The 20,461-nt window shown below is 69.8% G+C and overlaps 2 protein-coding genes across 2 annotated transcripts; both read left to right on the top strand.

The window, feature by feature from the left end:
- Nucleotides 1–2,355: 2,355 nt before the first annotated feature.
- PIP4K2C (phosphatidylinositol-5-phosphate 4-kinase type 2 gamma) lies at nt 2,356–11,055 on the top strand. Its single transcript, XM_063425165.1, has 10 exons — nt 2,356–2,564; nt 3,116–3,213; nt 3,310–3,406; nt 3,480–3,620; nt 5,778–5,924; nt 6,867–6,905; nt 7,863–7,976; nt 8,644–8,890; nt 9,638–9,741; nt 10,379–11,055. Exons 1-10 carry the CDS (start codon nt 2,409–2,411, stop codon nt 10,457–10,459), a joined length of 1,224 nt encoding a protein of 407 aa, XP_063281235.1. The 5' UTR covers nt 2,356–2,408; the 3' UTR covers nt 10,460–11,055.
- A 252-nt stretch (nt 11,056–11,307) lies between these two features.
- DTX3 (deltex E3 ubiquitin ligase 3) lies at nt 11,308–20,301 on the top strand. The gene is made up of 5 exons (XM_063425164.1): nt 11,308–11,411; nt 12,400–12,462; nt 15,479–16,125; nt 18,971–19,188; nt 19,772–20,301. Exons 2-5 carry the CDS (start codon nt 12,450–12,452, stop codon nt 19,845–19,847), a joined length of 954 nt encoding a protein of 317 aa, XP_063281234.1. The 5' UTR covers nt 11,308–11,411; nt 12,400–12,449; the 3' UTR covers nt 19,848–20,301.
- The last annotated feature ends 160 nt before the right edge of the window (nt 20,302–20,461 follow it).

The following is a 20,461-nucleotide window of genomic DNA, read 5'->3' as shown; positions in this document are numbered from 1 at the left end:
CCAGGGCTGTCCTCGAGAGCGGGGGACACATCCAGGGCTGTCCTGGAGAGCGGGGACACATCCAGGGCTGTCCTGAGTGCAGGGACCTTCATTGTCACCTCCATCATTGTCACCTTCATCATTGTCACCTTCATCATTGTCACCTTCATCATTTGTCACCTTCATCAGGGTCACCTTCATCATCATCTTCATTGTCATCTTCATCATTGTCACCTTCATCAGTGCCACCTTCACTGTCATGTCATGATGGTGATCCCCTTCATCATTGTCACCTTCGCTGTCACCTTTGTCACCGTCTGTCTCCTCATGGCTGATGCCAGCATGACCTGATGGCCCCGGGGGCTGCCCCAGCGCCTCTCCTGCTCCACCTGTCCCACGGCACACCTGGATCAGGGCACACCTGGAGTGACCGGGGCACACCTGGGGACCCCCACGGCAGCGCTGGGGACCTGTGGGGTCACACCTGTCCCTATGGGGTCACACCTGTCCTGTGGGGTCACACCTGTCCCTATGGGGTCACACTGCGCCTGTAGGGTCACACCTGTCCCTATGGGGTCACACCTGTCCTGTGGGGTCACACCTGTCCTGTGGGGTCACACCTGTCCCTGTGGGGTCACACTGCGCCTGTAGGGTCACACCTGTCCCTATGGGGTCACACCTGTCCTGTGGGGTCACACCTGTCCTGTGGGGTCACACCTGTCCTTATGGGGTCACACCTGTCCCGTGGGGTCACACCTGTCCCTGTGGGGTCACACCTGTCCTGTGGGGTCACACCTGTCCCTGTGGGGTCACACCTGTCCCTATAGCGGTCACACCTGTCCTTGTGGGGTCACACCTGTCCTGTGGGGTCACACCTGTCCCTATGGGGTCACACCTGTCCTTATGGGGTCACACCTGTCCTGTGGGGTCACACCTGTCCCTGTAGGGTCACACCTGTCCTTATGGGGTCACACCTGTCCCGTGGGGTCACACCTGTCCCTGTGGGGTCACACCTGTCCCTGTGGGGTCACACTGTCCCTATGGGGTCACACCTGTCCTTATGGGGTCACACCTGTCCCTGTGGGGTCACACCTGTCCTTATAGCGGTCACACCTGTCCTGTGGGGTCACACCTGTCCCTGTAGGGTCACACCTGTCCCTGTGGGGTCACACCTGTCCCTATGGGGTCACACCTGTCCCTGTAGGGTCACACCTGTCCTTATGGGGTCACACCTGTCCCTGTGGGGTCACACCTGTCCCTATGGGGTCACACCTGTCCTTATGGGGTCACACCTGTCCCTATGGGGTCACACCTGTCCCTGTGGGGTCACACCTGTCCTGTGGGGTCACACTGCACCTGTAGGGTCACACCTGTCCCTGTGGGGTCACACCTGTCTCTATGGGGTCACACCTGTCCTGTGGGGTCACACCTGTCCCTATGGGGTCACACCTGTCCTGTGGGGTCACACCTGTCCCTATGGGGTCACACCTGTCCTGTGGGGTTACACCTGTCCCTGTGGGGTCACACCTGTCCCTGTGGGGTCACACTGCACCTGTAGGGTCACACCTGTCCCTATGGGGTCACACCTGTCCTGTGGGGTCACACCTGTCCCTGTGGGGTCACACCTGTCCCTATGGGGTCACACCTGTCCTGTGGGGTCACACCTGTCCCTGTAGGGTCACACCTGTCCTTATGGGGTCACACCTGTCCCTGTAGGGTCACACCTGTCCCTGTGGGGTCACACTGCACCTGTAGGGTCACACCTGTCCCTGTGGGGTCACACCTGTCCCTATGGGGTCACACCTGTCCTGTGGGGTCACACTGCACCTGTAGGGTCACACTGTCCCTGTGGGGTCACACCTGTCCCTATGGGGTCACACCTGTCCTGTGGGGTCACACCTGTCTCTGTAGGGTCACACGTGTCCCCTGTGGTGTCACACCTGTCCCCTGCAGGATCACCAATGTCCTCTGTGGAGATCACACATGTCCCCTGTCAGTGTCACACGTGTCCCCTGTCAGTGTCACACGTGTCCCCTCTGGGGTCTCACGTGTCCTGCAGGTGTCGCGTGTCCCCTGTGGCAATACCCCATCTGTCCCCTGTCAGTGTCACACATGTGTGTCCTGCAGGTGTCGCACATGTCCCCTGTGGGGTCACACGTGTATCCTGCAGGTGTCACACGTGACCCTATCACCTATCCCTGTGGGATCACGTGTCCCTGTCACGTGTCCCTGTCACGTGTCCCCCGGCCGTCGCGCGCCCCCTGCCGGTTTCCCACGCGCCTGCGCGCGCCGCCCGCAGCCTGTGGCGCCTCCTGGCGGCCCCGCCCAGCTCCTGGCGCCACTTCCGGGTTCCGGGGCCGCGCCGGAGCCGGGCGGAAGCGGAGGCGGAAGCGGCGGAAGCGGAAGCGGCGGGGGCGGAAGCGGCGGCCATGGCGGCGGCGGCGGGTCCCTGTCCCGGGCCCGGGCCCGGCGCCGGCGCCGCCCGCACCAAGAAGAAGCAGAAGCGCTTCGTGCCGCAGCGCGTGAAGCTGCCGCGGGCCGCGGACCCGCTGCTGGCCGTGCTGGGCTGGGGCGTCACGCACCAGGTCAGGACCCGCGCCGGGACCCCCGCACCCCCCGCCGTACCCGCGGCGCCCCCGTGTCCCCTCCCCGCCTCTCCGGGGCTCTGTGGCCAAGGGATCCCGGTGACCCAGGCGGGATCTCCGTGCCCGTCCCTCCGGGACCCCCCGCGGGACCCGCGCTCGGGGCCGCCGTGTCCCTTCCCCGGGGCCGCCGTGTCCCTTCCCCGGGACCGTCATTTCCCCTTCCCCGTTTCCTCCCCCTGCCCGGGATCCTTTGGTTCCGTCCCCCCGGGATCCCCGTTACCCATTGTCCCCATACCGGGGTGTCCCCCGGGGGTGGGGGTCTGTCCCCGGGGTTGGGGGCTGTCCCTGCCCCGGTGGGTGCCCGGGGCTGTCCCCGGTCCCGGTGGGTGCCTGGGGCTGTCCCCGGTCCCGGTGGGTGCCTGGGGCTGTCTCTGGTGGGTGCCCGGAGGTGGGGGCTGTCCCCGGGGGTGGGGGGCTGTCCCCGGTGCCCGGGGGTGGCTCCGGGGGCGGCTCCGGGGGTGGCTCCGGGGGTCCCACCGCGCCCTCCCCAGATCAACGAGCTGAGCCAGGTGCCGCTGCCCGTGATGCTGCTGCCCGACGATTTCAAAGCCAGCTCCAAAATCAAGGTCAACAATCACCTGTTCAACAGGTGAGCGCCACGGGGGGGGGGCATGGGGGGCGAGTCCTGCAGCGGGGACCCCCCCAAAATCTCACCCGGTGCCCCCAAACCCCCCCAAAAACCCAGGGAGAACCTGCCCAGCCACTTCAAGTTCAAGGAGTACTGTCCCCAGGTGTTCCGCAACCTGCGCGAGCGCTTCGGCGTCGACGACCAGGACTACCAGGTGAGCCACGAGGGCGATTTTGGGGGGCTCCCCCGGGCCCTCGGCGGGCTCCTGGCCACCCGTGTCCCCCCAGGTGTCCCTGACGCGGAGCCCCCCGCGCTGGGCGGGCAGCGGGCGCCGCCTGCTGCTCTCGGCCGATCGCACGCTGGTGCTGAAGGAGCTGTCGAGCGAGGACGTGGCCGACGTGCACGGGCTGCTGTCGCACTACCACCAGGTACGGGGGGCACGGGGGCGTGGGGGGAGTCCTGAGGGGCACGGGGGGGTCCCTGGGGTCGCGGGGGGGTCCCTGAGGGGTGCAGGGGTGACCCCGAGGGGCACAGGTTGTCCCCGAGGGGCACAGGGGGGTCCTGGGGGCGTGGGGGGCGGTCCCCGAGGGGTGTGGAGGGTCCTGAGGGGCGCAGGGGGTCTCCAAGAGGCACAGGGGGGTCCCCGGGAGCACGGGGGTCCCCGAGGGGCACAGGGGGGGTCCCGAGGGGCACAGGGGGGTCCCCGGGAGCATGGGGGTCCCGAGGGGTGTGGAGGGTCCTGAGGGGCGCAGGGGGGTCCTGGGGGCGTGGGGGGGTTCCTGAGGGGCGCAGGGGGGGTCCCGAGGGGCACAGGGGGTTCCCCAGGGGCGTGGGGAGGGTCCCGAGGGGCACAGGGGGGTCCTGAGGGACACAGGGGGGTCCCCAGGAGTGCGGGGGGTCCCCAGGGGAGCAGGGGGGTCCCCGGGGGTGCAGGGGGTCCTGGGGGCATGGGGGGGGTCCCAAGGAGCACAGGGGTCCCGAGGGGAGCAGGGGGGTCCCCGAGGGGCACGGGGGGGTCCCTGGGGTCGCGGGGGGGGTCCCTGAGGGGTGCAGGGGGGTCCCTGAGGGGAGCAGGGGTGACCCCGAGGGGCACAGGGGGGGTCCCAAGGGGCACAGGGGGGGTCCTGGGGGCGTGGGGGGGGTCCCCGAGGGGTGTGGAGGGTCCTGAGGGGCGCAGGGGGTCTCCAAGGGGCACAGGGGTGTCCCCGGGAGCGCGGGGGTCCCCGAGGGGCACAGGTTGTCCCCGAGGGGCACAGGGGTGGTCCCGAGGGGCGTGGGGGTCCCTGAGGAGTGCGGGGGGTCCCCGGGAGCATGGGGGTCCCGAGGGGTGTGGAGGGTCCTGAGGGGCGCAGGGGGGTCTTGGGGGCGTGGGGGGGTCCCGAGGGGCGCAGGGGGGTCCCCGGGGCACAGGGGGGTCCCCAGGGGCGTGGGGGGGTTCCTGAGGGGCACAGGGGGGGTCCTGAGGAGCACAGGGGGGTCCCCAGGGGAGCAGGGGGGTCCCCGGGGGTGCAGGGGGTCCTGGGGCACAGGGGGGGTCCCAAGGGGCACAGGGGTCCCGAGGGGAGCAGGGGGGTCCCCGAGGGGCACAGGGGGGTCCTGGGGGCGTGGGGGGCGGTCCCCGAGGGGTGTGGAGGGTCCTGAGGGGCACAGGGGGTCCCGAGGGGCACAGGGGGGTTCCTGAGGGGCGCAGGGGGGGTCCCCGGGGCACAGGGGGGTCCCCGAGGGGCACAGGGGGGTCCCGAGGGGCGTGGGGGTTCCTGAGGAGCGCGGGGGGTCCCCGGGAGCATGGGGGTCCCGAGGGGTGTGGAGGGTCCTGAGGGGCACAGGGGGGTCCTGAGGGGCACAGGGGTGTACCCAGGGGCACGGGGGGGTCCCGAGGGGCACAGGGGGTCCCCGAGGGGTGCAGGGTGGTCCCCAGGAGCATGGGGGGTCCCTGAGGGGCGCAGGGGGCCCTGAGGGGCATGGAGGGTCCCCGGTGTCGTGGGGGGGGTCCCGAGGGGTGCGGGGTGACCCTGGGGCACAGGGGGGTCCCCCGGGGGTGGCAGTGTCACCGTATCCCCCCCGTCCCGCAGTAGATGGTGCCGTGTCATCAGGTACAGGGGTCCCGAGGGGCACAGGGGGGGTCCCTGGGAGCACAGGGGGGGGTCCCGAGGGGCACAGGGGGGGTCCCTGGGGGCACGGGGGGGGGTCCCTGGGGGCACAGGGGGGGGTCCCGAGGGGCACAGGGGGGTCCCTGGGGGCACAGGGGGGGTCCCGAGGGGCACAGGGGGGTCCCTGGGGGCACAGGGGGGTCCCGAGGGGCACAGGGGGGTCCCTGGGGGCACAGGGGGGTCCCGAGGGGCACAGGGGGGTCCCCGGGGTGGCCGTGTCACCATGTCCCCCCGTCCCGCAGTACGTGGTGCAGTGCCACCAGGTACGGGGGTCCCGAGGGGCACGGGGGGATCCCTGGGGGCACAGGGGGGTCCTGAGGGGCACAGGGGGGTCCCGAGGGGCACAGGGGGTCTCTGGGGGCACAGGGGGGTCCCCAGGGGCGCAGGGGGTCCCCAGGAGCAGCTGTGTCACCCCGGTGTCCCCCTGTCCCGCAGTACGTGGTGCAGTGCCACGGGCAGACGCTGCTGCCGCGGTTCCTGGGCATGTACCGGGTGAGCGTGGACAGCGAGGACCGGTACCTGCTGGTGATGAGGAACCTCTTCAGCCACCGCCTGCCCGTGCACAGGAAGTACGACCTGAAGGTATTGGGGCATCCCTGAGCTCCCCTGAGCTCCCCCGGGCTCCCCTGAGCTCTCCTGAGCTCCCCCGGGCTCCCCTGAGCTCCCCTGAGCTCCCCTGAGCTCCCCCGAGCTCCCCTGGGCTCCCCTGAGCTCCCCCGGGCTCCCCTGAGCTCTCCTGAGCTCCCCCGGGCTCCCCTGAGCTCCCCTGAGCTCCCCCGGGCTCCCCTGGGCTCCCCTGATCTCCCCCGGGCTCCCCTGAGCTCCCCTGAGCTCCCCTGAGCTCTCCTGAGCTCCCCCGGGCTCCCCTGAGCTCCCCCGGGCTCCCCTGAGCTCCCCTGAGCTCCCCTGAGCTCTCCTGAGCTCCCCCGGGCTCCCCTGAGCTCCCCTGAGCTCCCCTGAGCTCTCTCCTGAGCTCCCCCGGGCTCCCCTGAGCTCCCCCGGGCTCCCCTGAGCTCTCCTGAGCTTCCCCGGGCTCCCCTGAGCTCCCCTGAGCTCCCCTGAGCTCCCCTGAGCTCCCCCGGGCTCCCCTGAGCTCCCCTGAGCTCCCCCAGGCTCCCCCGGGCTCCCCTGAGCTCCCCTGAGCTCCCCCGGGCTCCCCCGGGCTCCCCTGGGCTCCCCTGGGCTCCCCCGGGCTCCCCTGAGCTCCCCTGGGCTCCCCTGAGCTCCCCCGAGCTCCCCCGGGCTCCCCTGAGCTCCCCTGAGCTCCCCCGAGCTCCCCCGGGCTCCCCTGAGCTCTCCTGAGCTCCCCCGGGCTCCCCTGAGCTCCCCTGAGCTCCCCTGGGCTCCCCCGGGCTCCCCCGAGCTCCCCTGAGCTCCCCCGGGCTCCCCTGAGCTCCCCTGAGCTCCCCCGGACTCCCCCGAGCTCCCCTGGGCTCCCCTGAGCTCCCCTGGGCTCCCCCGGCTCCGTTTGTGGGGAGCTCCCCCCAAAAACCCCTCCTGTCGTCTCTGTTCCCTTCTCTGCAGGGATCCCTCGTGGACAGAGAGGCCAGCGACAAGGAGAAGGTACGGTGACAGTGACAGTGACACAGTGACAGTGGCAGTGACAGTGGCAGTGACAGTGACAAGGAGAAGTGACAGTGACAGTGACAGTGGCAGGGACAGGGACAGTGACAGTGACAGTGATAATGATAATGACAATGACAGTGGCAATGACAGTGACAGTGGCAGTGGCAGTGACAGTGACACAATGACAGTGACAGTGACAGGAGGACACTGTGACGCCCCCACATTTACCAGGGGCTGTCTCCAGCCTCATTTTCCCTTCCCCCACTAATGAGAGCTCCTTACCTGCCCCCTCCCCCACCGAGGGCTCCCTCCCCTGAGGGGGGGCTCACCCAAGACCCCCCAGCCCCAGCCCTGCCTGGGGGGTCCCGCAGCCCCAGGGTGCCCCCCATAGCCCCAGGGTGCCCCCCCAGCTCAGGGGTGTCCCTGCAGCCCCAGGGTGCCCCCCCAGCTCAGGGGTGTCCCCTGCAGCTCAGGGGTGTCCCCTGCAGCCCCAGGGTGCCCCCCGCAGCCCCAGGGTGCCCCCCCAGCTCAGGGGTGTCCCCTGCAGCCCCAGGGTGCCCCCGCAGCCCCAGGGCGCCCCCCACAGCCCCAGGGTGCCCCCTCCAGCCCAGGGTGCTCCCCACAGCCCCAGGGTGTCCCCCCAGCTCAGGGGTGTCCCCTGCAGCTCAGGGGTGTCCCCTGCAGCCCCAGGGTGTCCCCCCAGCTCAGGGGTGTCCCCTGCAGCCCCAGGGTGTCCCTGCAGCCCCAGGGTGCCCCCAGCTCAGGGGTGCCCCCGCAGCCCCAGGGTGTCCCTGCAGCCCCAGGGTGCCCCCTGCAGCCCCAGGGTGCCCCCCCAGCTCAGGGGTGTCCCCTGCAGCCCCAGGGTGCCCCCCCCAGCTCAGTGGTGTCCCCCCAGCCCCAGGGTGCCCCCCCAGCTCAGGGGTGTCCGTGGGTGCTGTCCCCGCCTCCCCGCAGGGGAAGGAGCTGCCCACGCTGAAGGACGTGGATTTCCTCAACAAGAACGAGAAGGTGTTCGTGGAGGAGGAGCAGCAGCGCGAGTTCATGGACAAGCTCAGGCGGGACGTGGAGGTGGGAACTGGGGGGCACTGGTGGGAACTGGGGGGCTGCACCCCCAGGGAGCCACCGAGGGGGGCTGTGTCCCCCCACCAGCCCTGGGAGTGGCCCCCACCCCTAAAGACCCCTTGGTGTCCCCTCAGCCCTGGGAGTCCGAGGGGGTTTTGGGGACCACGTCCAGTATTTGATGGTTGTGGGGGTCCCCCTAGTGCCAAGGCTCTGGGGGTTTGGGGGGGCCATACCCAGGCTCTGGGGTTTTTTTGGGGGGCCATACCAAAGCTCTGGGTGTTTTTGGTGGGCCATGTCCAGGTTCTGGGGTTTGGGGGTCCATGCCCAGGCTCTGGGGGTTTTTTGGGGGGCCATGCCCAGGCTCTGGGGGTTTTTTGGGGGGCCATACCAAAGCTCTGGGGGTTTTTGGGGGGGCCATGGGGGGCCATGCCCAGGCTCTGGGGGTTTTTGGGGGGCCATACCAAAGTTCTGGGGGTTTTTGGGGGGGCCATACCCAGGCTCTGGGGGTTTTTTGGGGGGCCATGCCCAGGCTCTGGGGGTTTGGGGGGGCCATGGGGGGCCATGCCCAGGCTCTGGGGGTTTGGGGGAGCCATACCCAGGCTCTGGGGGTCTCAGGGTGCAGCCCCCGAGGGTTTTGGCGTGGCCCCCTCCCATTCCCGCCGTTGCCCCCCAGTTCCTGGTGCAGCAGAAGCTGATGGATTACAGCCTGCTCCTGGGCATCCACGACGTGGAACGGGGCGAGCAGGAGGAGGAGGAGGAGCTGGAGGAAGAGGAGCCTGGAGGGGGCGACGATGGGGGGCTGGGGGACCCCTATGGCACCTCCCCGGAGGGCCTGGGGGGGCTCCTCAACTCCTACCGGCCCCTGGGGCCCGGGGAGTTCGACCCCAGCGTGGACGTGTACGGCCTGCGGGGGGCTGAGGGTGAGCCGGGGGCTTTGGGGTGCTCTGGGGGGGTTTGGGGTGGTCTGGGGGGCTTTAGGGTGGTCTGGGGGGTTTAGGGGGTGCTCTGTGGGGCTTTGGGGTGGTCTGGGGGGGTTTGGGGTGGTCTGGGGGGGTTTAGGGTGGTCTGGGGGGTTTGGGGGGTGCTCTGTGGGGCTTTGGGGTGGTCTGGGGGGGTTTGGGGTGGTCTGGGGGGCATTGGGGTGCTCTGGGGGGGTTTGGGGTGGTCTGGGGGGGTTTGGGGTGGTCTGGGGGGGTTTAGGGTGGTCTGGGGGGTTTGGGGTGGTCTGGGGGGGTTTAGGGGGGTTTGGGGGGTGCTCTGGGGGGCTTTGGGGTGGTCTGGGGGGGTTTGGGGTGGTCTGGAGGGGTGTGGGGTGGTCTGGGGGGCTTTGGGGTGCTCTGGAGGGGGGTTCGGGTGCTATGGGGGGGTTTGGGGTGCTTTGGGATGGTCTGGGGAGGTTTGGGGTGCTTTGGGATGGTCTGGGGGGGTTTTGGGGTGCTCTGGGGTGGTCTGGAGGGGTTTGGGGTGCTCTGGGGGGGATTTGGGTGCTCTGGGGGGGGTTTGGGGTGCTTTGGGATGGTCTGGGGGGGTTTGGGTTGTAGGGGGGTTGGTCTGGGGGGGGTTGGGTTGTAGGGGGGATGCTCTGGGGGGGTTTGGGGTGCTCTGGGGTGCTCTGGGGGGCTTTGGGGGCGCAGGGAGCCCTGAGCCCCCCTGGCTGTGCCCCCCAGGAGCCCCCCGGCGCGAGGTTTACTTCATGGGGCTCATCGATGTGCTCACCCAGTACGACGCCCGCAAGAAGGCGGCGCACGCGGCCAAGACCGTCAAACACGGGGTGAGGGGGGCCCGGGCTGGGGCAGCGCCCCCAAACCGGGGCTGGCAGGGCTGCCCTTGGTGTTTTGGGGTTATTGGGGTGCTGAGGGCGGGCGGAGGGAGAGGTTGGGGGCACCTGGGGGTTCTTTGAATGGGGTGAGGCCCTGGCAGGGTCTGAGGGGGCAGGAGGGGTGGGGGTGGCTGTGGGGGGCTCAGGTGAGGCTGTAGGGGGTGCCCAGGTGGGTGCTGGTTCCTGTGGGGGAGTTTGGGGGGGGGGGGTCTCAGTTCCCAGGGGTGTTGTGGGGGGTCCTTTTGGGATGGGGGTGGTTCCCGGGGTCTGTGTGGGGGTTATTTTGGGGTGGGCTCAGTTCCCAGGGCTGTTGTGAGGGGTCCTTTTTGGGTGGGGGCAGTTCTGGGTTGTGGGGCAGGGTCCCTGGGGTGCAGGGCAGGGTCCCTGGGGTGGGGGCGGTCCCTGGGGTGCGGGGCAGGGTTTGGGGGTGCGGGGCAGGGTTTGGGGGTGCGGGGCAGGGTTTGGGGGTGCGGGGCAGGGTCCCTGGGGTGCGGGGCAGGGTCCCTGGGGTGCGGGGCAGGGTCCCTGGGGTGGGGGCAGTTCTGGGGTGCAGGGCAGGGTCCCCGCGGGCTCTGACGGGTGCCCCCAGGCCGGAGCCGAGATCTCCACGGTGCACCCCGAGCAGTACGCCAAGCGCTTCCTCGACTTCATCACCAACATCTTCGCCTGAGGGGCGCCCCGGCCCCTCCCAGTGGGACCAAATCCCCCCAGGGTGGGCTGACCCCACCCTCAGCCCCCCGCCAGGGACCCCCACAGCCCCCCCGGTGGGATTTCACTACTCAAGTGCCTTAACTTTATGTGGGGGGGGGGCTGGGGGGCTCCGGCCCCAGCACCGGGGGGATCTGGGGTGCTCCCCCTACTGCACAGGGGGCTCTGGGACCCTTCTGCCCCCTCCCAAAGCGGGGAGGGGCTCAAACACTACTTGCCCCAGGGAGGGGGGGGATGTGGGGCCCCCACTCGTGACCCCCGGGGGTGCAGCCCCCACCCCCGCCCCTCTTCTAAATGAGGCTGGGGGCGCACCCTGCCCCCTCCGAGTGGGACCAGGGGGGCTCCGGAGCTCCCCCCCTTCACTGCAGACCCGGGGGGGGTCAGGGGAGGACCCCGGCCCGGTGTGACCCCCGGGGGGCGGGGCCCTGCGGGGTGACCCCCCCCGCTCCCCATTTGTGGGCGTGTCGTATGGCGTGTCCCCCTCCCCGCCTCCATTTTATGGGGCTCTTTTCCCGCTCCGTATCCCGAGAAATAAATTATTGAACCGGCCCTGAGTGTGCCCCGTTCCCTGCGCCCCTCAACCGCCCCGGGCCCCCCCCTTTTCCCAGGGACCCCCGAAATCCGGGCTGGGCCCCGCCCCGGCCACGCCCATCCCCGCCCAGGCCACGCCCCCAGCCGGGTCTGTTCCCGCTGCCGCGGCCCCGCCGCCGCCGCTGTGGCCACGCCCCTCGCCCCGCCCCCAGCCGCGTTGCCATGACGACCCCCTCCACCGCCGGCCCCGCGCGCCGTTGCCATGGCCCCGCCCCTCCTCCCGTTGCCATGGCGGCCCCGCCCCGCGCGGTCACGTGACGCGGCGCGCGCAGGGCGCCCCCCGCCGCCGGACGCGCCCGCGATGCTGCGCCCGCCCGGGCCCGGTGGGTGCGGGACCCCCGAGACCCCCCGGGACCCCCGAGACCCCCCGGGACCCCCGGCACCGCCCCGCGGCCCGCTCTGCCCGCGCCCCCCGCCCCGGGCCTGCTGCTGCCTCCACCGCAGCGAACCCCCCCGGCCCCTCCCCGGGCCTGCCCCTTCCCCTCGGGCCTCACCGGGAGCCCCCGAACCCCCCGGGCCTTACCGGCACTCATCAGACCCCCATCGGATCTCATCGGGACCCCCCGGGCCCCTCCCCGGGCCTGTTCTGGCCCCGCCCCGGGCTTCAGCGGAACCCCCGTGGCCCTCCGGGCCTGTCCTGTCACCGCCGGGGCCCGCCGGTCCGCCCGGGCCTCATCGGGACCCCCCGGGCCTGTCCTGTCACCGCCCGGGCCTGTCCTGCCCCCCCCGGGCCTGTCCTGTCACCGCCCGGGCCTCATCGGGACCCCCCGGGCCTGTCCTGTCACCGCCCGGGCCTGTCCTGCCCCCCCGGGCCTGTCCTGCCCCCCCCCGGGCCTGTCCTGTCACCGCCCGGGCCTCATCGGGACCCCCCCATTCCGGGCCGCACCCCCCATCCCGCACCCTGCCCCCCCACCTGGAGCCCCCCGGGGGGATCGGGGGGATGGGGGACACCGGGGGACACCGGGGGACACCGGGGGGGCGGCAGCGGGTTCGGCCCCCCCGATCCGCGGGGACCCCCCCGGGACCGATGGCCGGGAGAAGAGCCCCGAACGGCGGGGCTGGGGGTGCTGAGCGGGTCTGGGGGGGCCGGGGGCGCTGGGGACCCCCCGAGGCCGTGACCGCCCCCCAAAGGTGCTGGGGGGGTGCTGGGGCCGTGGGGTCCCCTGGGGACACGGAGGGGGTGACGCTGCTGTTGTTATTGTAGGGTCACCTGGGCGGGGGGGGGGTCCGGGGGGGTTGTGAGCCCCCAAAGCGGGCCTGGGGGTCGTGGGGCCACCTGTGACCCCCCCGTGTCTCCCCGTGTCCCCCCAGCCTCGGGCTCGTGGCTCTGCTGATCCTCGGTGTCTCCGCTCGTGTCCCCCATGGGCTCACCAGGTGGGTGTGGGGGACCCCCCGCCCTGGGGACCCCCCGGGCCGTGTCACCCCCCTGGGGCACCCCCCGGCTCTGGGGACCCCCTTTGAACCCCTTGGGGCTGTGGGGACCCTCCGGCGTTCTGGGGACCCCCTCGGGCACCCCCAGCTGGGTGGGTGAGACCCCAAACCTCTCCCCACCCCCCAGGGGTCACAGCGTGGTGACACCCCCGGGCTGTCCCAGATTTGGGGGACGGGGGCGGGTTTAACCCTTGAGGTGGCACCTTGGGTGAGTGAGGGGACACTGTGGCCCCCTCAGGGCCCCCCTGGGTGCTGTGTCTGGGCTCTGGGCATTCGGGGGGGGGTCCCTTAATTGCCCAGACTCAGGGGGTTTTGGGGGGGTCATGTTCAGGCTCTGATGGTTTTGGGGGGTGACCCAGATTCCTCAGGCTCTGGGTGTTTTGGGGGGTCCATGCCCAGTGTCAGAGGATTTTGGGGGGTCCATGCCCAGTCCCAGAGGGATTTTGGGGGTCTGCATTCTGTCTCTGAGAGGTTTTGGGGGTCCATGCCCATTCTTAGAGAGGTTTTGGGGTGTCCATGCCTGATCTCTGGGTGTTTTGGGAGTCCATGCCCAGTCTCAGATGGATTTTGGGGGTCCATGCCCAGTCTCTGAGAGGTTTTGGGGTTCCATGCCCAGTCTCAGATGGGTTTGGGGGGTCCATGCCCAGTCTCAGATGGGTTTGGGGGGTCCATGCCCTGTCTCAGATGGATTTTGGGGGGGTCTGTACTCAGTCTCTGAGAGGTTTTGGGGTTCCATGCCCAGTCTCAGGCTTTGAAGATCCATCCCCAGATTTTGGGGTTCCAGGGGCCCCATGGGCCGCCCCTGATGGTTTTGGGGTGTCCCTCTGCCAAGTTCTTTGTCCTGTCAAGGATGTGTGGGGGCCACCAGGCGATGGTGCCAATGGGGTCCGGTCTCTGAGAGGTTTTGGGGCTCCATGCCCAGTCTCAGATGGATTTTGGGGGGGGTCTGTGCTCAGTCTCAGAAGGGTTTGGGGGGTCCATGCCCAGTCTCAGATGGATTTTGGGACATCTGCACTCTGTCTCTAGGGGTTTTGGGGGTGCCGTGCCCATTCCCTGGGCAGTTTTGGGGTCCCCCAGTGTCGTTTGTGCTGTCAGGGGTGTCGGGGTCACCAGGTGATGGTGACGGTGGGGTCCAGGCTCAGAAGGTTTTGGGGGGTCCATCTCCCTCCCCTGATGGTTTGGGGCTCTGTGGGTGTTCAGGAGCGCCGTGCCCGTCCCTGGGGGTTTGGGGTGCCCGTGCCCAGCCTGGCGCTTTCGGGGTGTCCCCACAGTGTCACTCGTGCTCTAGGGGGTGTCGGGGTGTGGGGGCCCCACCAGGAGCTGGGTGAAGGTGTCAGGGGGGGTCTGCTCTCTGGGGGTGTGGGGGGTCTGTGATGTTTTTGGGGCGTCCAGGGGTGTTTTGGGGTCTGTGTCAAATCTCTGGGCGTTTTGGGGTGTCCATGCTCAGTCTCGGGGTGCTGGAGTGCCCGTGTCCAGTCTCGGGGTGTTTTGGAGTATCTGTGCCTAATCTCTGGGTGTTTTTGAGGTGCCCATGCCCAATCTCCAGGTGTTTTGGGGTGTCCATGCCCAGTTTCGGGGTGTTTTGGGGTGTCGGTGCCTAGTGCCTGGCTGTTAGGGTGTCCATGCCCAATCCCCGGGTGTTTTGAGGTGTCTGTGCTCAGTCTCGGGGTGTTCCGGGGTGCCCGTGCGCAATCCCTGGGTGTTTGGGGTGCCCAATCCCCGGGTGTTTTGGGGTACCCATGCCCGATCCCCGGGCGTTTTGGGGTGCCCGTGCCCAATCCCCGCGTGTTTTAGGGTGCCCATTCCCAATCCCCCGGGTGTTTGGGGGTACCCATGCCCCATCCCCGGGTGTTTGGGGTGCCCGTGCTCAATCCCTGGGTGTTTTGGGGTGCCCAATCCCCAGGTATTTCAGGGTGCCTGTGCCTGGTCCCAAGGTGTTTTAGGGTGCCCATTCCCAATCCCTGAGTGTTTTGGGGTGCCCGTGCTCAATCCCCGGGTGTTTTAGGGTGCCCATTCCCAATCCCCAGGTGTTTGGGGGTACCTGTGCCCCATCCCCGGGTGTTTTGGGGTACCAAATCCCCGGGTGTTTGGGGTACCCATGCCCCATCCCCGGGTGTTTTGGGGTGCTCAATCCCCGGGTGTTTGGGGTACCCATGCCCGATCCCCCGGGTGTTTGGGGGTACCTGTGCCCCATCCCCGGGTGTTTTGGGGTGCCCATTCCCAATCCCCAGGTGTTTGGGGGTACCTGTGCCCCATTCCCGGGTGTTTTGGGGTACCAAATCCCCGGGTGTTTGGGGTACCCATGCCCCATCCCCGGGTGTTTGGGGGTACCTGTGCCCCATCCCCGGGTGTTTTGGGGTGCTCAATCCCCGGGTGTTTGGGGTACCCATGCCCGATCCCCCGGGTGTTTGGGGGTACCTGTGTCCCATCCCCGGGTGTTTTGGGGTGCCCATTCCCAATCCCCAGGTGTTTGGGGGTACCTGTGCCCCATCCCCGGGTGTTTTGGGGTGCTCAATCCCCGGGCGTTTGGGGTGCCCGTGCTCAATCCCCGGGTGTTTGGGGTACCCATGCCCGATCCCCGGGTGTTTTGGGGTGCCCATTCCCAACCCCCGGGTGTTTTGGGGTGCTCAATCCCCGGGCGTTTGGGGTGCCCGTGCCCAATCCCCGGGTGTTTTGGGGTACCTGTGCCCCATCCCCGGGTGTTTTGGGGTGCCCGTGCTCAATCCCCGGGTGTTTTGGGGTACCCGTGCCCGATCCCCGGGTGTTTTGGGGTACCAAATCCCCGGGTGTTTGGGGTACCTGTGCCCCATCCCCGGGTGTTTTGGGGTACCCGTGCCCCATCCCCGGGTGTTTTGGGGTGCTCAATCCCCGGGTGTTTTGGGGTGCCCATTCCCAACCCCCGGGTGTTTTGGGGTACCCGTGCCCCCTCCCCGCGCCCCTGACCGCGCGGTGCCCGCAGTGTCGTTCGTGCTGTCGAGGATGTCGGGCTGCGGGGGCCCCGCCAAGAGCCGGGTGACGGTGCCCAAGCGCGTGTGGGAGTTCGTGACGCGGGAGCGCGCTGCGCGCCTGGCGCTGCTGGCGCAGGAGGCGCGGGTGCGGATCCTGGTGGACGGCGAGACCCCCGAGCTCTACGTGCTGCAGCTCTGCGCGACCCCCCCGGGACCCCCGGGCGGCGCGGGGCTCTGCCCGGCCCGCAAGGCGCTCAAGGCGCTGCTCAAGGAGACCGAGAAGGAGCTGAAGAAGCGCAGCCAGCGGCACGGAGAGGTGCTGGGGGCGCGCCCGGAGCCCCCCGCGGGCGGCGCGGGCGCTCCGGGCGCGGCCCGGGACGAGGAGCCCGAGCGGCAGTGCCCGATCTGCCTGGGCGAGATGCGCGGGCCGCGCACGCTGGAGCGCTGCCGCCACTCGTTCTGCGGCGAGTGCATCGCGCGGGCGCTGCAGGTGCGCTCCGCATGCCCCGTGTGCGGCCGCTTCTACGGGCAGCTGGTGGGCAACCAGCCCCCCGACGGGCGCATGCTGGTCACCCGCGACGCCGCGCTGCCCCTGCCCGGCTACGAGGCCTTCGGCACCATCATCATCCAGTACGTCTTCCCGCCCGGCGTGCAGGGGGTGAGTGCGGGCACGGCGCGGCCCGGGGCGGGGCAGGGACAGGGGCGGGACAGGGGGGGTGGTCTCGCATCCCGTGGGAGGGTCCTGGCGCAGCCCGGTGCCCCCGGTGGTGCGGTGCGTGCCCCGAATGTCCCAGTGCCCCCAAATCTCTGTGAGTGCGTGCAGCAGCCCTGGGTGTCCCAAAACTGTGCCCAATTCTGTGCCCCCAGTGCCCCTGGCTGTCACCAAACCCTGCTGAGTGTCCCCAGCATCCCTGGGTGTCCCAAAACTGTGATGGGTGCCCCAAAACTGAGATGGGTGCCCTAAAACTGTGATGGGTGCCCCAAAACTGTGATGGGTGCCCCAAAACTGTGCCAAGTTCTGTGCCCCCTATGCTCCTGGGTGCCCCCAAATCTCTGTGAGTGCATGCAGCAGCCCTGGGTGCCCCAAAACTGTGATGGGTGCCCCAAAACTGCGATAGGTGCCCCAACCCTGTGCCCTGTTCTGTGCCCCCAATGCCCCTGGGTGTCCCCAAACCCTGCTGGGTGTCCCCAGCATCCCTGGGGGTGCTGGACGCCCTTTTGGGTGTCCCCAAGCCGTGATGGGTGCCCCAGACCGGTCCTGTGCCCCTGGCTGCCCTGAATGCTCCTGGTGCAGCTCTGTGTGCCCGACACCCCTGGGTGACCCCAAATCTTCTTGGGTGGCCCTGGCACAGTCCTGATGGGTGGCCCTGGGTGTCCTCACGTAGCCCTGACCCAGCTCTGTGCCCCCGCTGCCCCTGGGTGCCCCCAAACCTTGCTGGGTGTCCCCAGCACCCCTGGGCAGGTGTCCCTGGGTGTCCCCAAATCCTTTTGGGTGTTGCTGGCACACCTGGTGCTCCCAAATGCCCCTGACACAGCCCTGTGTCCCCAACACCCCTGGGTGCCCCAAACCCTGCTGGGTGCCCCAAACCCTGCTGGGTGCCCCAAACCCTGCTGGGTGCCCCCGTGCTGTGCCCCCAGCCCTGATCCCCATCCCCCCACCCCTGGGCAGGTGAGGTGCCCCCAGACCTTTCCCCTGTCCCTCTGTCCCCCTGTCCCCCTGTCACCCTGTCCCCCTGTCCCTTGTCGCCACCCTTACCTGGTGTGTCCCCTCCAGCTCCTGTGCAGGTGGAGCACCTGAACCTGGGCACCCCGTGGGCAGTGGCACCTGTCCTGTGTGCTGCCCAGCACTGCCCCCCTCACCTGTGCCCCCTGTACCTGGGCAGTGCTGCCTGTACCTGGGCAGTGAACTGAACCTGGGGCTGCAGGACCCCAGGACCTGTCCCTGGCACCTGTCCCCTGTGCCCTCTGTGAGTCCCCACCTTTACCTGTGACCCCCCAAAGGTACAGCACCAACCTGTGCCCCCCCACCTGTGCAGGTGGAGAACCCAAACCCGGGGATGCAGTACCTGTGCCCCCCTCACCTGTGCCCACCTCACCTTTGCCCCCTGCTCCGTTCAGGTGGAGCACCCAAACCCAGGGGTGCAGTACCTGGGCACACATGGGCACTGACACCTGTGCCCCTGCCACTTCCCTGCCACCCTGAACCCTGTCCCTAACCCTGTGCAGGTGGAGCACCCAAACCCGGGGGTGTGGTACCTGTGCCCCCCTCACCTGTGCCCCCTCCCCTGTGCCCCTCACCCGTGCCCCCTCCCCTGTGCCCCCTCACCTGTGCCCCCTCACCTGTACCCCCTCCCCTGTGCCCCCTTCCCTGTGCCCCTCACCTGTGCCCCTCACCTGTGCCCCCTTCCCTGTGCCCCTCACCTGTGCCCCTCCCCTGTGCCCCCCCTGTGCAGGTGGAGCACCCAAACCCAAACCTGGGGGTGTGGTACCTGCAACCCCCTCCCCTGTGCCCCCTCCCCTGTGTCCCCTCCCCTGTGCCCCCTCACCTGTGCCCCTCCCCTCTGCCCCTCCCCTGTGCCCCTCCCCTGTGCCCCCTCCCCTGTGCCCCCTCACCTGTGCCCCCTCCCCTGTGCAGGTGGAGCACCCAAACCCAGGGGTGCAATATGTGCCCCCCTCCCCTGTGCCCCCTCACCTGTGCCCTCCTCACCTGTGCAGGTGGAGCACCCAAACCCAAACCCAGGGGTGTGGTACCTGTACCCCCTCCCCTGTGCCCCTCCCCTGTGCCCCTCCCCTGTGCCCCTCACCTGTGCCCCCTTCCCTGTGCCCCCTCCCCTGTGCCCCCTTCCCTGTGCCCCCTCCCCTGTGCCCCTCCCCTGTGCCCCCTCCCCTGTGTCCCCTCACCTGTACAGGTGGAGCACCCAAACCCAGGGATGTGGTACCTGTACCCCCCTCACCTGTGCCCCTCCCCTGTGCCCCTCCCCTGTGCCCCCTCCCCTGTGCCCCTCCCCTGTGCCCCTCCCCTGTGCCTCCCCTGTGCAGGTGGAGCACCCAAACCCAAACCCAGGGGTGTGGTACCTGTACCCCCTCCCCTGTGCCCCCTCACCTGTGCCCCTCCCCTGTGCCCCCTCCCCTGTGCCCCCTCCCCTGTGCCCCTCCCCTGTGCCCCCTCCCCTGTGCCCCCCTCACCTGTGCAGGTGGAGCACCCAAACCCAAACCTGGGGGTGTGGTACCTGCAACCCCCTCCCCTGTGCCCTTTCACCTGTGTCCCCCTCACCTGTGCCCCTCCCCTCTGCCCCTCACCTGTGTCACCTCCCCTGTGCCCCCTCCCCTGTGCCCCCTCCCCTGTGCCCCCTCCCCTGTGCCCCCTCACCTGTGCCCCTCACCTGTGTCCCCCTCACCTCTGCCCCTCCCCTGTTCCCCCTCACCTCTGCCCCTCCCCTCTGCCCCCCTCACCTGTACCCCCTCACCTGTACCCCCTCACCTGTGCCCCCTCACCTGTGCAGGTGGAGCACCCGAACCCGGGCGTGCGGTACCCGGGCACCACGCGCGTGGCGTACCTGCCCGACTGCCCCGAGGGGAACAAGGTGCTGGGGCTGTTCCGCAAGGCCTTCGCCCAGCGCCTCACCTTCACCGTGGGCACCTCGCTGACCACGGGCCGCGCCAACGTCATCACCTGGAACGACATCCACCACAAGACCAACTGCACCGGCGGGCCCCAGCTGTGCGGGGGGCACCTGGGGGGGCTGGGGGGGCTGGGGGGCACCTGGGGGGCACCTGGAGGGCACCTGGGGGGCACCTGGGGGGGCTGGGGGCACCTGGGGGGGCTGGGGGGCACCTGGGGGGCACCTGGAGGGCACCTGGGGGGCTGGGGGGCACCTGGGGGCACTGGGAACACCTCGGGGGCACCTGGGGGGCACCTGGGAGGGTACCTGAGGAGTACCTGGGAACACCTGAGGGGCACCTGGGAATGCATGGGGAGCACCTGGGGGGCACCTGGGAACACCTGGGAACATCTAGGGGGCATCTGGGAGGCACCTGGGGGCACCTGGGGGGCACCTGGAGGGCACCTGAGGGTTTGGGGAGCAGCATCCACCACAAGACCGACTGCACCCAGCTGTGCAAGGGGGGATGTGGGGGCACCTGGGGGGGCTGAGGGGCACCTGTGGGTGTGGGGGGACACCTGGGGGGCTGGGGAACAACGTTCAGTGGCACGGGCAGTGCGGGGAGGGGGGTCCGGGGGGGCAGGGTGTGGGTAGAGCCCCCGGGGGGGGGCACGGCCTGACTGACGCCCCCTCTGCCCCCAGGTTCGGGTACCCCGACCCCACGTACCTGGCCCGGGTGCAGGAGGAGCTGCGGGCCAAGGGCATCACCGAGGACTGAGTGGGGGGGCAGGGACCCCCCCCGGGCAGGGGGAGCCCCCCGGAGCCCCCCCGGGCAGCGGGACCCCCGGGCAGGGGGATCCCCAATTGCACCGGGACCCCCGGGGCAGGAGTGGCACCCCCTGGGCACAGGGAGCCCCCCGCTCCACGGGACCCCCGTGCAGGGGGAGCCCCCCATTCAGCAGGACCCCCCCCGAGCAGGGGGAGCCCCCCAGCCCCCCTGGCTGGCGGGGGGGGGCACAAGGAGGGGCCAGGCCCCCCCGGGGGCGCTGGTGCCGCTCAGCCCCCGCAGCACGGACAGACAGACGGACCCCTGTACATAGCCCCGACCCCCAGGACAGACGGGGGGACCCCTGCCCCCCCAGCCCCGGGGGGGGCCCGCCCTTGGGGAGGGTTATTTATTTTTTATTCCCCCCCAGGTCTGTAACTTTGATCCAATAAAAATATGCAATGGATTGAGGGGTGCTGGGGGGCTCCCTCCTCCCGGGGGGCACGGGGGGGGCGGTTCTGGGTGGGGGGACACGGGGGGGACAGGGCTGGGGACAGCAGCATGGGGACAAAAGATGGGATTTGGGGATGGGACACGGAGATGGGGACGTTGGGGTGGGACAGGGC

The sequence above is a fragment of the Prinia subflava genome, unplaced genomic scaffold, assembly GCF_021018805.1.
Source record: "Prinia subflava isolate CZ2003 ecotype Zambia unplaced genomic scaffold, Cam_Psub_1.2 scaffold_53_NEW, whole genome shotgun sequence".
Lineage (NCBI taxonomy): Eukaryota > Metazoa > Chordata > Aves > Passeriformes > Cisticolidae > Prinia > Prinia subflava.
The sequence above is the reverse complement of the archived record's forward strand: the minus strand, read 5'-3'. Positions and strand labels throughout refer to the sequence as shown.

Coding starts and splice junctions, on each gene's coding strand:
- DTX3 (XM_063425164.1), top strand. Junction 16,126..18,970: donor TCCCGCCCGGCGTGCAGGGG/GTGAGTGCGGGC, acceptor TCACCTGTGCAG/GTGGAGCACCCGAACCCGGG. Junction 19,189..19,771: donor TGCACCGGCGGGCCCCAGCT/GTGCGGGGGGCA, acceptor CTCTGCCCCCAG/GTTCGGGTACCCCGACCCCA.
- PIP4K2C (XM_063425165.1), top strand. CDS start 2,409: ATGGCGGCGGCGGCGGGTCCCTGTCCCGGGCCCGGGCCCGGCGCCGGC. Junction 3,214..3,309: donor AACAATCACCTGTTCAACAG/GTGAGCGCCACG, acceptor CCAAAAACCCAG/GGAGAACCTGCCCAGCCACT. Junction 6,906..7,862: donor AGGCCAGCGACAAGGAGAAG/GTACGGTGACAG, acceptor GCCTCCCCGCAG/GGGAAGGAGCTGCCCACGCT.